General features: G+C 38.4%; 1 protein-coding gene across 2 annotated transcripts in view; it reads right to left on the bottom strand.

Annotated features, from left to right (window-relative positions):
* Positions 1-14,066, bottom strand: part of anapc4 (anaphase promoting complex subunit 4) — a 94,827-nt gene that overhangs the window by 23,754 nt on the left and 57,007 nt on the right. For both annotated transcript variants that reach the window (XM_060831390.1, XM_060831400.1), the window contains exons 16-19: positions 12,990-13,041; positions 11,435-11,490; positions 7,968-8,014; positions 771-827 (exon numbers count right to left, since the gene is read on the bottom strand). In XM_060831390.1, coding sequence (XP_060687373.1) covers positions 771-827; positions 7,968-8,014; positions 11,435-11,490; positions 12,990-13,041 — 212 coding nt within the window. The remainder of the gene's footprint in view (positions 1-770; positions 828-7,967; positions 8,015-11,434; positions 11,491-12,989; positions 13,042-14,066) is intronic.

Raw genomic sequence — 14,066 nt, 5'->3', positions numbered from 1 at the left:
CTCTGAAAGCTAGTTCTTCCAAATAAACCTGTTGGACTAGAACCTGTTGTCGTGCGATTTTTAACTTTGTCCACCCCAGTCCAACACTGGCACCTCCACATCCTTCTGTGTTGTAACAGTTCTATGACCCAGATTGAGTAGAATGGACTTCAGTTGTTCACAATAGTATATTTGTGAGGGACACTCAAAACAGAAAATGACCATTTAGCCAAACACATCTGCCTCTGCAGTTTAAAAGAAAAAAAGGTGAGCTCACTTAAACTCTGAAGGTCTTGACCAGGAAAATACTGAGTTTGCTTCATTTGTTGGAGAGTTCAGACTAGGCAATAAAATTTCAGAATGACAGATAGCCATTTCTGACTGAGAGAGACATTTCTTCAGAGAGTTGCAAATCTTTGGCACATCCAACCTTTGAGGTCTGAGTCTATTCAAGGCTATGATTGCCTTATGTTTTGACTCCAAGGAATTTGTGTGACAAGGGGATTAGGTAGGGAAGGCTGAGGATCTGTCATAGTCTAATGTAACTGTGGTACAGGCTCAAAATACCATATGGCCTATTCCTGCTGCTAACGCTAAAAGTAACTTGCTAACAAAAAAATCAGCAAAGCTACCAAAAACTCAATAATGAATTGTGCCAGAGTTTGGAAATCCATCAATTTCTTAAAAGCAGAATTCTTAGATACCTGCCTTGCTCCTCCAATTGACCATTTTAAATCAGAGTTACATATAAAAACTGAATAAATGAACATTAACAACAATTGAAACCTTACCTCTTTAAAGTGCTCAGACAGGAAGTCAGCAACAAAGGAAACATCTCGATGTGTCATCTATATTTGAAATATATTAAAATAAATAGTTGATGTGAATAATAAACATCTAACTAGACTTAATAAACCTCAATACTTCTACTTTGGTCAGGAACTGATTTACATATTTAACTCATGCTCCATCTTTCAGTGATTCAAAATGGCATGATTCCAAAGCAACTACAGTTTGGTTCACAAAGGTATATTTGAAAGGGACATGCAAAATAGCAATAGGCCATTTAGTTGACTGAAATTGTTCTGCGTTCAATTAGATTATAGCTCATTTGAACCTCAATTGCATTTTCTTACTTGCATTTAATTCATACTCCTTACTCACGTTCCCCAACTCAAGAAAATTGAAACGATAACAAGAAGGTCAAATGCTCGTGAGGCCCGGTTGTATTGATCCCGGTTACAACAGTTACAAATTGTAATACCCACAAAAACTGAAATAACAGCTTCATGTGAGAAAATGGTAACTTGACACTGAATTGATTGATCAGCTATGATCATATTGAATAGCAGAGCAAGCTCAAAGCAACAAATGACCCACTCCTGCCCCTATTTTTGATGTTATTATAATATCTTCTGTTGATTCATGCTCCTGGCATGAATCAATGGAATCAAATGCAATTCAACATTAATTTGCTTTCAAACATTGATGTTACTTTAATAAAGTTGAACAGCTGTTGCAGACAGAACAGATCAAATTACATGTCCGTTCCTTTCTAATGCAAGATTGCATTTAGATATGCTGCTGTGGCGTCCCTTTTACAGGCAGGCAGACCGGCGTATTTCTAACACTTTGACTTCAGATTTCCCAATTTTTAAAAAAAACAAATACACAATGGCCATGGCTTGGTTACAAGAGATGGCTGACCAATCACAGTGTTTTGCATTTAGTTATTTTACCAATTTCTGTAATGAAATGTCCAAAACACTGACTGAAATGAAAAGGAAATTAATAAGTAATGATTTTGCTTAAACAGTTGAAATTTAAATAACTTGTTGCATTGTATTCCCCTGTTACTTTACCTTTATGACACATGCTCATGACATCAGCATTATATAATAGCATTTGTCTGGAGATTATAAAGGTCTCCACTTTACCTTACCGCGAGGCATTTGAGACATGACACCCAACTGGAAGTATGCTCCTCTATCATAAAATACTAGTTAAATATTACAATATCCATGCCCAGTTACTTAAGTTATAGGAGATAGCATAGACATTGCCGCTTTAGGTAGAACAACCTGTTGGAGGTAAACTTATACCATGGTAGCAGCAGTAGTTGTTGATAAAAGGACTCCTAATACCATGTGGCAGATATTTGGAAAGTTAATTGAAAATCAACCAGACAGCATCTTTGGACAACAGTGAATTCTGTAGGATTGAGCAAAAATCACCATCATTTAAAATACTGGACCAAAATTTTCAAAACAAATAGACAAACGGAGGTCTCCTCACAGTGATACAGCATCAATTCCTGACAGTACAGACAGCTGTAGAGATCTGTAGATAGGGCATTGACCACCACAAGAATAGGGTTAATTTGTTTTTGATTAGAACGCAAATTCTTTCAAGATAAAATAAATTGCTTTATTTAAAAATGAAAATGGGTGAAGTGCAGTTTTGAGCTGACACAGAAAGCCAGTGTACTGCAGTGCACACAACTAGGAGGCTCGAATGCTCTGTCCCCGACAGGTGACACATACATAATAGTCTCATAACAGCAGAAGCAAAGTCTGCATTCTTAAAGGAGGAACAATTTTAAATATATACTTACATAAAGACAGTGACACACGGTTTAAGGTAGAACAGTCCAAAGTACTTAAGGCAGAATCGTAAAAAGCAGAAACCTAATTATGGATTGCACATTCTGTGAGACAACTACATAATTAGGATTGTCAACAATGCAGGCTATTTTACAGACCAATAGATAATCTTCAAAAAAAGAGCTCTGACAGTCTAGCCTGCCGTTGACATGGAAAGGCTTCACAGTGTTAACACATCCAATTTTTATATGGATGATCAGAAAGATCTGGACTGGAAGGTTCGTGAAGACCAGTCAAGGTAAGATTCATTTCATGATCAACAGATTTCAAGTCATCTCACAAACAGAGAATTCTGGAGAAAACTCAGCAGGTCCAGCAGCAACTATGGAGAGAGAAACAGAATTAATATTTTGAGTCTGGTATAACTTGTTTTTTTAGAACTAAAGGTTCAGGAAAGCCTACACCAAACTTTAAGCTGTTGGTCGAGTTGATGATAGTAAAAATCATGAGTGTGACTTTTCTGAAGGGGTACGGAATTTCAGAGCGGTTCACTGAGTAAGTCATTGCCTTGTGATAAAAGATGTATTATATTCCTGAATTTACATTTTGAAATAGAAACAGGTGGATGTTCTGTGTTTTTTTTTTAAGTTGAATAAGTCAATTTTGAATAGGGTGGTAAATATATCAGTTCCAAGAAAGCATGCAATTGCAGTTGAGAACCTTTGAGAACCCTTGCTGTGTAAAGGGATCAAATATTTATATCCAGTTGGGCCTATGATAGACAGAGTAAACATTAAGGCAATTAATTTTGTTTTGACTGCAGAACAGAAGGTTCAAATCTTTAGTTTAGAACAACAAAAAGTTCAGTTCAAAAGGTAGAATATTTTCTCCTATCAGGGGAATTAAGTCAGTTAAGGGGAGCCAGACACCTCAGAAGCTATTATCTTTAGTACATGAAGCTGACAAGCCAGGACAGTTTAATTAGAAATCTTCAAATTATTCGTACTGAAATAGTTTTTGAGAGCAGAATTATGAGAGGTTCATGCCAGAGAACATGGAAAGAAATCAGAAAAAAATGGAATCAGCAGTTCAAGGGAAATAAACAAGAATCCTTCAGTTAAATAAAGAATTTAAAGTTAGGAGTGATATTGTTCAGGGATTCTCTCTCTACCACAGATGGTATTGGGAAACAGAAAAACTTTTTTTCTATGTTTCCGTCTTCTGTATGTATAAAATGTTGTTTATTTCTTCTTTTGTGTAATAAACTTACGTTCTGCTGTTGAAGAACATCTGAAACCTCCTGTAAATATGTTTCAGCGATTAACCATCACATTAACCTGGTGCAAATAGTATATGATTTGTCAAGTCGGATTTCATTTTTGGATCTGTTTTGCCCAGTATGTCCATCAGTTGGGATGACAGTTAACGAAAGCCTTTAGGAAGGATATTTTGTGCAAGGACAATGGTCATACCATTGGCACTTTACTTGAGGATGGGCATTGATTATGAAGCTGACAGTGGTAGGCCAATAACAAATGCATGGTTTAGGTCCAGCCAACAACACTGCTGTGGTAAGAAAATCACACCAAACCAGCCTATTCTCTAATAAATGGAACTTCTCATATCTACCAAAAAGCTGTACAACTTTTCAAGATATAAAATTGGAGGCCTAATTTGAAGGGGAGCACAGAGTATAACAGCAAAGAGGTCATCAGAAACAAAAACAGAAAATGCTGGAAAAACTCAGCAGGTCAGGCAGCATCAGTTCAGTTCTAAAGAAGGGTCACTAGAACCGAAACGTTAATTCTGCTTTCTCTCCACAGATTCAGCCAGACCTCCTAAATTTTTCCAGCAATTTGTTTTTGTTTCTGATTTCCAGCATGAAGTTTTTTTTAAGCAAAGAAATGATTTGCAACTTATAAGAGCTTATTAGAATTCAGCTGACGTATCATGTGCAGTTGTGGATGCCACATTGTAGGAGAGGAGTGAGCGCATTGGTACACTGCAGAAGTGATTTACTACAATGGTTCCAGATTACAGAAACTTCAGCTTTGAGGGTAGATTGTATAAATTGGGATGCTCTCCCTGGAGAGAATAAAGCTGAGAGAAGGTGATCTGATTGAGCTGGGTGGTTAGAGCAGATACAGTAGAGCTGTTTCTGTTTGTAAAAGAAACGAGAGATGGCACACTTAAAATGATGTGCAAGCAAAGCAAGGACAAAAAAGATCGTTTCACATAAGTTGCTCGGATTTGGAATACACAGCCTGGAAGTGTGGTGGAGGCACATTCAACTCACGCATTCAAGAGGTTATTGAAAGTGGTTTTTGGATAGTAATGGTGTACAGGGACATGAGGAAAAGGCAGAAAATTGGCACGAAATAATAGAGACACTGCTGGCACAATAGATTAAATGCACTGAAAAAATTCCTGTGAAGATCTGAAAAAATGTGGCAGTAAAGGACACCGGGTAGCTATGTAGAGGAAATCTCAGTCCAAAAGACAACACAGACTCCAGAACAAAACAATCAAAATGATAGTACACCACAACACAATGGCAGGAAGGAATGTGTTAAGTGCTCAGGTGCAAAAACAATGATGCTCAGAGTCAACCAAGCAAAAGATAAATTTCAAACATGATCCAACTTTCTATATTGTTAATGTTGTGTTGATGGCATAAGGCGATAAGGAACTTTTACAACTGTTATTATCATGCGTCATGAAAAGTCAGGTCAACACACACTACAAGCTAAAATCAACACAGGAGCTAGTGCCAATATTTTAACACAATACATCCTGAATGGCATGTACCTTGGCAATGGTGCTTCGTGGTACAACCTACAAGAGACCATCTCAATGGATCAGGTTGGCTCACTGATTCTGTACACTGGCAGAACCGCACCATAGTGCTGATATGCAAGCTCAGTTTGACTTCTCAAAATCTTGTTTCTAGTACATATCAAGAGTCAGCAGGAGTACAATTATGCACAGATCTCGATATGGTCACAATTTATGAGATTCAAATCCACACCCACTACAATATCCATATAAATGGATAAACGGACCACAGGTAATATAATCAGACAACAATTTGCAAGTAAATTACTTTGAAGTGAGATGTAAAGCAGGTATCAGGACAGTTACAGCTGGCACACTCTGCAGATTAGGTAACCCATATAAAGGAGAAAATCCTCCTCCTGTTGTACACATTGATGCCCTTAACCAAAAAGCCGAAGATAAACTTAAAGCTGATCTGTTGCACGTTGTCCAGAGCTAGCACTCACTCCTCTCCTACAATGTAGCATCCACATGATACGTCAGCTGAATTCTAATAAGTTCTTCTAAGTTGCAAATCATTTCTTTGCTTTAAAAAATTTCATGCTGGAAATCAGAAACAAAAACAAATTGCTGGAAAAACATAGCAGGTCTGGCTGAATCTGTGGAGAGAAAGCAGAATTAACGTTTCGGTTCTAGTGACCCTTCTTTAGAACTGAACTGATGCTGCTTGCTGAGTTTTTCCATAAATTTCTGTTTTTGTTTCCGATGACCTCTTTGCTGTTATACTCTATGCTCCTAAAATATACTCGTACTTTATTTCCTGCACTCTCCACATGTCCTGCCACCTTGAATGATTTGTGCACATATACACCCAGGTCCCTCTGCTTCACAGCCAGCATGAACAGTTGCAATTGACAACTGTAAAAGATAAGCAACTCGAAGAGTTACAGAAGATCATTATCCAGGGGTGGTCTGACAATATTAAAGAAGTCCCTGATTAAACTCATTTTTTGCCATACAGAGATTAACTTGTTTTATCATGACAAGTAATTCTTAACAGCAAACAAGTTAAAAAATCAAATGACCTTGAACATAGATTCACATGCTAACTGCCATGTGTACTAGCCAGGGAAGAGTCTGGATATGAAATCACATTTGAATGCACATGAGGCATGTTAAACGTATCAACCCTGACATTGAAGAAACGTTCTACAATTGCAGGATATTCTTCCATGAAAGTAGCTGCATACCTACTCGGAGTACATGCAAAGACTATGGGTTTCTTTCTCTAATTATTCAACAACCTAGCAACACAACCGATGTGACTGTCGTTGACACAATGAGCACTATTATCAACTATGCCCAGATCTGACAATGGACTGCAATAACACTGGTAAACTGTTTCATACATATGCATTAAATGGGGAATGACTCCTATCACATTGTCATCCACACTCAAACATTGTAGCAGAACATATAGGATGTACTTTGCAAACAATGATCGTCAAGTGTCCCGCTACAAAGCAACATGTTTTCATGGTATTGCTGTATTGTCACTCAGCAGCACTGGAGAAGGGATTATCATCACCAAACATATACTTGAAAGGCAAGTGCGACCAACACTGCCCTGCAACCAACTGTTTAATTGATCCCAGAATGTAACATGAGAAGCAACTAGATAGATAGCGACAAAAATTGAGCACTGGGGAGAAAACGAGTTATAAATAAGGATAAAAATACTTGGATACCAGGAAAAGTTTCAGAAAAATGCAACCAGCCCAGATCAGACAAGGTGCTGCACTGTGAAGGAACAGAAGCTAGCTCAGACCAATATACAACACAGAAAATGACACATCTATCATACATAAAGAGTGAAGAAGAATGCTCTAATAATGATTGTGTGGTGATGTTCAGTGACAGTGACCAGCACGAGCAAAGAACATATACCTTTCCAGATGGATAATTATCACCTGGTCAGGGTGAGATGTTAAACCTCAAATTGTATTGAAATGTTAGCCTTGTAAACTCTGTGTTATCTGTTTGTATAATTACCAAATTCACAAATATAACCATACATTATCTGTTTGGGATATGCATTTATCGTTAGAAGAAGGTGAATGCTATGTTAAATTCTCACAAGGAGCCTCAACTCTGCTCTACAATTCAACAAGGTCATGGTTGATCTGATTGTAACCTCAAATCCACATTCCCACCTATCTCTGATAATCTATCATGAAGACAGTTGGTTAGCTTAGTTGGCTGGTTTATATTGCAGAGTAATGCCAACAGCATAGGTTCAATTCCTATACTGACTGAGATTACTTTGGAGGACTCTCCTGCTCAGGCTCTCACCTCACGTTAAAACCACCATCAGGCATCTCTCTATCTTACAGAGAGAAGCCGCATGGTCCGGTTGGACGATGGTGATTTTATTGTGTTCCCTCCTTGCCTAATATTCATGCCTTACAACTTTTAAAGGACTCCAGTTCAACTGCCTTTTCAAAGATTCCCAACACTCGACATTGAAGAAACTATTGTTTTAGATTGTTAAAAGTAACAATATTACTTAGTATCTTTGAAAGAATTGCTTAAAGAATTACTGCAATTTACCTTGTTTAGCTCTGGCAAAACATGATCATCAGACATCCTCAACATTGCTGAAAAAAAAACAAACCTGATTATACCTGGAGCATATTATATTAATTTTCATTAAAATATTTAACAAATAATCTTCAGCCAACACACTAATGAAAGACAGCATTGCAAATACTGTCACTTGAAACAAACATTAGTTTAGCAAGCCTCTATTTAATCTCAGCTAGATGAAACATTGGTTTAATTTGACTTAAGTACCAGCGATTACAGTGGGAAAGTGAAAATCACAGGCTACTAAGGAGGTGGCAATGACCTAGTGTTATTATTGTTAGACTATTAATCCAGAAATTCAGCTAGTGTTCTTGAGAGCTGGGTCTGAAACCTGCCATGGCAGATACTAGAATTAATTAAAATAATTTTTTAAAAATCAGGAATTAATAATGACGTGAAACCATTGTCAATTGTCAGACAAACCCATTTGGCTCACTAATGCCTTTCAGGGAAGGAGATCTGCTATCCTTACCTGGTCTGGCTGACGTTTGACTCCAGACCCAAAGCTGACTCTCAGAAATGGCCTTGAAAGCCTTTCAGTTGCAGCAATTGCCCTCCCTAAGGGCATTGTGGGTTAACCTACATGTGGACTGCAGGAGTTCAAGGAGGCAGCTCACCACCACCACCTTCTCAAAGGCAATTAGGGCCAAGCAATAAATGCCGGCTAGCAAGGTTCACAATACACGTATGAATAAAAAAACCTCACTTGAATAGTAACAGTGCTTAAATAGTTTAAAATAATTGTTGCCTGAACCAAAGCTGGGTATTAAGTTTTAATTTTATTTTAAAAATGTATATCATTTAAGTTACTTTAATCCTGGACAGTCATGCAGTATAATCCACAATATCATTTGATTAACATTTGAGTTACTTACCTCCTAACTCCCCAAAACCAGCCAACCCTCTACAAGGAACAGGTCAGCAGCTATATTCCCTATATAATTTGTTTTTTTCCTATGCGGATCCCAGAAGTCAATGTGTGACAGAAACTTCCAAAACTGGAAGTCAATTCTGGGAACAGTGTCAGCATGCCGATCAACAAGCGCAGGTTCTTGGAGTGGTGCATAGCTTTGAGAGAACATTAGATGGGCGTGTGTTGGAATACTCTACACTCACCTGGATAAGTGTAACTCCAACAACAGTTATGAAATTAGACTCCATTTAGGATAAATTAATCTGCTGGATTGACAGCACATCCACAAACATCCACTCCCTCCATCATCAAAGCATAATAATTGCAGCATTATCTACAAAACGCACTGCAGAAATATATCTTAGACAGCACCTTCCAAACCAGTGACTCCTAAGATCTCAAAGGAGAGGGGCAGCTTTGGCATGGGAACATCAACAGCAAATTCCTCTCCAAGCCAGTCATTAGCCTGAAATGGAAATATACCACTGTCCCTCCAGTGTCACTGGGTAAAAAGTCTGGAATTCCCTCTCTAATAGCACTGTCAATCTACCAATACCAAATGGACTGCAGTAGTTCAAGGAGGCAGCTCACCACCGCCTTCAAGGACAATTAGAATTGGGTAATAAATATTCACCCACCCAGTGAAGCCTACATCCCTGAACTAATTTAAAAACACACCCACAAATCGTAATGTCATTTTCAGACAGTGGCTCTGAGGTGCGTAGTGTATAGGATTTCTAAAGGCTGAACTCCAGATGAGGAGGGGGGTGGGGGGGGGGGAGGAGAGGGAAATGTGGCAGTCCTTGATATCAAAATAGCACAGGATCAAATATGAAACTAATTATTTCTCACAAAATTCAGGTTAAATAGGTTTCCAACCAAAAACTCTTCAGTATTTTGATCAATAACTGAAAACAAAGGAAAATGGGTCATATCATGCATGGCGGCCGTTTTGTAAAAGGTCCCGTCGCCACCAGCCACAGAGGGCAATTACACATGGACAATTTCCCTCCACTTAAATATCAAATTTTAGAAAGTAAAATTTGAACATGTACACCATAAATTTAGAAATTACTCAAAATCAATAATGTTCTGAAGTTGATCAGAATTGATCTAATATTGTCTTATTATATTTATTCATTTTTAGGAACATAGATTACTTAGCCCCTTGAGCATGTTCTGACATTCAATTAGATAATGAATGATTCATTTTTTTAAACTTAATTTCCACAACTTGGTTCCATTTTCCTTAAATCTGAGTTAACCTAGGCATTATCAGCTTTTAAAAGGTATGTTTTTGGATTTTCAATTCTTGTTATGCAAAGAACTGCAACTGACATTATCTTCCACCATTTCTAGTTACCTGTCACTTACAAAATAGTCTGATTTTGTTTTCTTGGATTTGAAATGGATTACTGCACATAGTTCCTCTCTGAATTCTACCTGTGTCAGTTTTGTCCACTCACTAACAATATCTCTTTTCATGTCTGTTTCCACCTACATTACTTATTGTGTGATTCAATTTTATGCTGTCAGCAAATGATTGTCTTACCCATCATGAATTATTTCCAAATTTAGCAAAAAGCTGAAGTGCTAATTTAGATCCTTAGAGGACACCATGAGTTACTACCTGTCGATTAGCGTGCATATCCTCATCCCTATTCAAAGTTTCCTAACACTGAAAAGAATTTCCTAACTCATACCTCCAATTCCATCTGTTTCTATTTTTTCTAACAGCCTTTTGTGGAACTCTATCGGATGTTTTTGAAAGCCCATATAAATAGCATTTGTCAATTTCTTTTACTCAGTAATGATCAGATTCGCACTTTTTCATACGATGATGTAGTTTAGTTGATATTTAACTAGACAGAACAGAATTTGACAAAATTGGTTTTAAAATAAATTTATGATCTGCTGACCAGGTTTATACAATTTGTATCAGAGAGAAGTGAATATATTTCCAATTCTGCCAATATCTGCTACAGTTGCTTAAGCTATTAAGGGTGGCACGGTGGCTCAGTGGATAGTACTGCTGCCTCACAGCACCAGCATCCCAGGTTCAATTCCAGCCTTGGGTGACTGTCTGTGGGGAGTTTGCACATTCTCCCCGTGTCTGTGTGGGTTTCCTCTGGGTGCTCCGGTTTCCTCCCACAGTCCAAAGATGTGCAGGTCAGGTGAATTGGCCATGCTAAATTGCCCGTAGTGTTAGGTGCATTAGTCAGAGGGAAATGGGTCTGGGTGGGTTACTCTTCAGCGGGTCGGTGTGGACTGGTTGGGCTGAAGGGCCTGTTTCCACACTTTGGGAATCTAATCTATACTGGCAACATGTAGATGCTTAAATTTATTCATATGACTTATAATAATGCTGAAATAGACTCCTCTACTTAGCAGTTCATATTTTATTCCATATTGTTAGCTGGATCTAAGTCAAGGACCCAAAAATGTAGTAATATTCAAATTTATGATATGATAGAATAAACTATTACATAGATTTTATAGTAAATGCAACTTTCATCACCTGCATATAGCCAACGGAAAAATGCCTTGAAGCTTTTCATACTACTGTCGATAACTCTGAAAAAGAACAGATCATCAGTTAAAATCTATACTATTAATATTTCCTGTTTTCTATGGTGTGGCACTGCTCAGTACAGACAGCAATAATGATGGTTCAAGTTCAGAGGAGAGTGAGGCAAATTGCCCCACTTCTTTCTAATAAAAGATGTACCACTTGATGAAATGGGGGGAGGTGGGGAGTGCTGGAATGGGGAGAGTAAACTCAGGCTCAATTCTATATAAACCATAACATGGGAACTCTTGGATTTATTTTATACATTAGTCATCTCTGTCAAAAAGAGTCATTCAGTGAAATATTATGGGGGTATGAGGAGGCATATATTGAGGGGGGGGGTGCAAGTTTCAATCTACTTTATGTAAGCATTCACATTACACTTAACTGAAGTTCCAAACTTACTGAGATATCACCAAAGTACAATTTCCTTAATTTATTGGAGGGAACCTGTCTAAATTCAGCTCTCACTCTTTCCAGGGGAGGAAAGGAATCATAACTTGGGACATTCACTAGTAGGAGCACAGAGATGATCTCCAAAATGTCTTCACAATTGAGTTTATCAGTTTTACCTTCAGCATTTATAAACACTGTTATAAACACTTGATGACAGACTTAATATTGAAACACATGGCAGGGCACGAAGTCACAGAACTCACATGATAGAAATGTATAAACTTACCAGAAAAAAATTGAGTTTGTCCATTCTGATTTGAATAATTTTGTAACAGTGTGGTAAATCATAATGACTTTCAAACAGCCTTTTCAGTACTAAAATAAACTTTTCCAAATGTAGTTCCATTCCTTCAGTTTTTTTTTTAGAAAAATGAAAATGTCAAAGTTTCATCTTTATTTTTTCTATTTTCTTCACACTCTATTAATCAAAATCTTTATTTTGCTTGGAGTACATGACTTGGATTGTGTCAGCTATTGTGACTCTCACTTTCTAGTGCCCACTTTGCTTGCCCGATGCAAGAACTTTACAATATGATTGACTATGGATTTTGCACAGTGGGTTGCCTTGCTCCTAGGAGCTAAGAATGTGTTGCAAAGAATGGATGAACAACTTCAAATTTCAGTGAACAAATATATAGAAAGTCTGTGGAGACTTGCAGACATGAAGAGTTGATGCTGTTGTTTCCGCTAAATACAAAATCTGTGCCGTGTTTACCATTCAAGTACTATTCACATAAACTGGATGTATTTCAAAAACAAGTTCTATATTATTTAGAATGGTCTATTGATTTAAAATACAGAAGGAATAAGTAAAACAAGTACTTACTCAAATATACTTCAACTTACAACATTATAATTCATTAGTACGCCAGAAATTAAAATTTATTGAATCGTGAACTATTCGTTTTATTCAAGACTCCCAGTTTACATAAAATTCATCATTCAATCTTTCAATTATTACTTAATTATACTTTTCATTTGTTACTGGTGAAACAGATTCTTCACATCAAAAAAGGCATTTTAACTCAAATGTTCGGTTTGTACTTACTGCAGCAATTCATTTGCCTTCAGTATAAATGTTCCCACAGCATTTATGGCATCTTTGAAAGAAAAGAAGTAATTTACTTAAATCAAGTATTGAAAAATAAACTTGCAAGGTTTGTTCATCAGGCCATTTGATGCTGTTTCAGTATGCCATATCAAATAAAGCTTAGACATCTTTGATTCCTAAAGTGCACGTTTCCTTGTCTCAGAAATAAGTGTTTACTGGATGTAATAGAGTTTATAATTGAACAGGGTGCTGAGTGTTCCAACCCCAACCTCACTATCAAACCGGCAGGCAAGGGAGGTGCGGTAGTAGTTTGGCACACCGACCTTTACACTGCTGAGGCTAAACGCCAGCTCACGGACACCTCCTCCTACTGCCCCCTTGACCATGACCCCACCTCCCACCACCAAACCATCACCTCCCATCCATCCATAACCTCATCACCTCAGGGGATCTCCCATCCACTGCCTCCAAACTCATAGACCCACAACACCGCACCGCCCGTTTCTACCTCCTGCCCAAAATCCACAAACCTGACTGCCCCAGCTGACCCATTGTCTCAGCCTGCGCCTGCCCCACCGAACTCATCTCTGCATACGTCAACACGGTCCTGTCCCCCTTAGTCCAAGAACTCCCCACCTATGTTCGGGACACCACCCATGCCCTCCACCTCCTCCATGATTTTTGCTTCCCCGGTCCCCAACACCTTATCTTCAACATGGACATCCAGCCCCTGTACACCTCCATCCCCCATCACGAAGGACTCAAAGCCCTCCGCTTCTTCCTTTCCCGCCATACCAACCAGTAACCTTCCACTGACACCCCCCCTTCGACTGACTGAACTGGTCTTCACTCTGAACAACTTCTGTTTCCAATCCTCCCACCTCCTCCAAACCAAAGGAGTAGCCATGGGCACCCTCATGGGCCCCAGCTATGCCTGCCTCTTTGTAGGATATGTGGAACAGTCCATCTTCTGCAGCTACACTGGCACCACCCCCCACCTTTTCCTCCGCTACATTGATGACTGTATCGGCGCTGCATCGTACTCCCACGAGGAGGTTGAACAGTTCATCCATT

The sequence above is a fragment of the Hemiscyllium ocellatum genome, chromosome 1 (genome assembly GCF_020745735.1).
Source record: "Hemiscyllium ocellatum isolate sHemOce1 chromosome 1, sHemOce1.pat.X.cur, whole genome shotgun sequence".
NCBI classification, from domain to species: domain Eukaryota; kingdom Metazoa; phylum Chordata; class Chondrichthyes; order Orectolobiformes; family Hemiscylliidae; genus Hemiscyllium; species Hemiscyllium ocellatum.
This window is presented reverse-complemented; position numbering and strand designations above follow the sequence as displayed.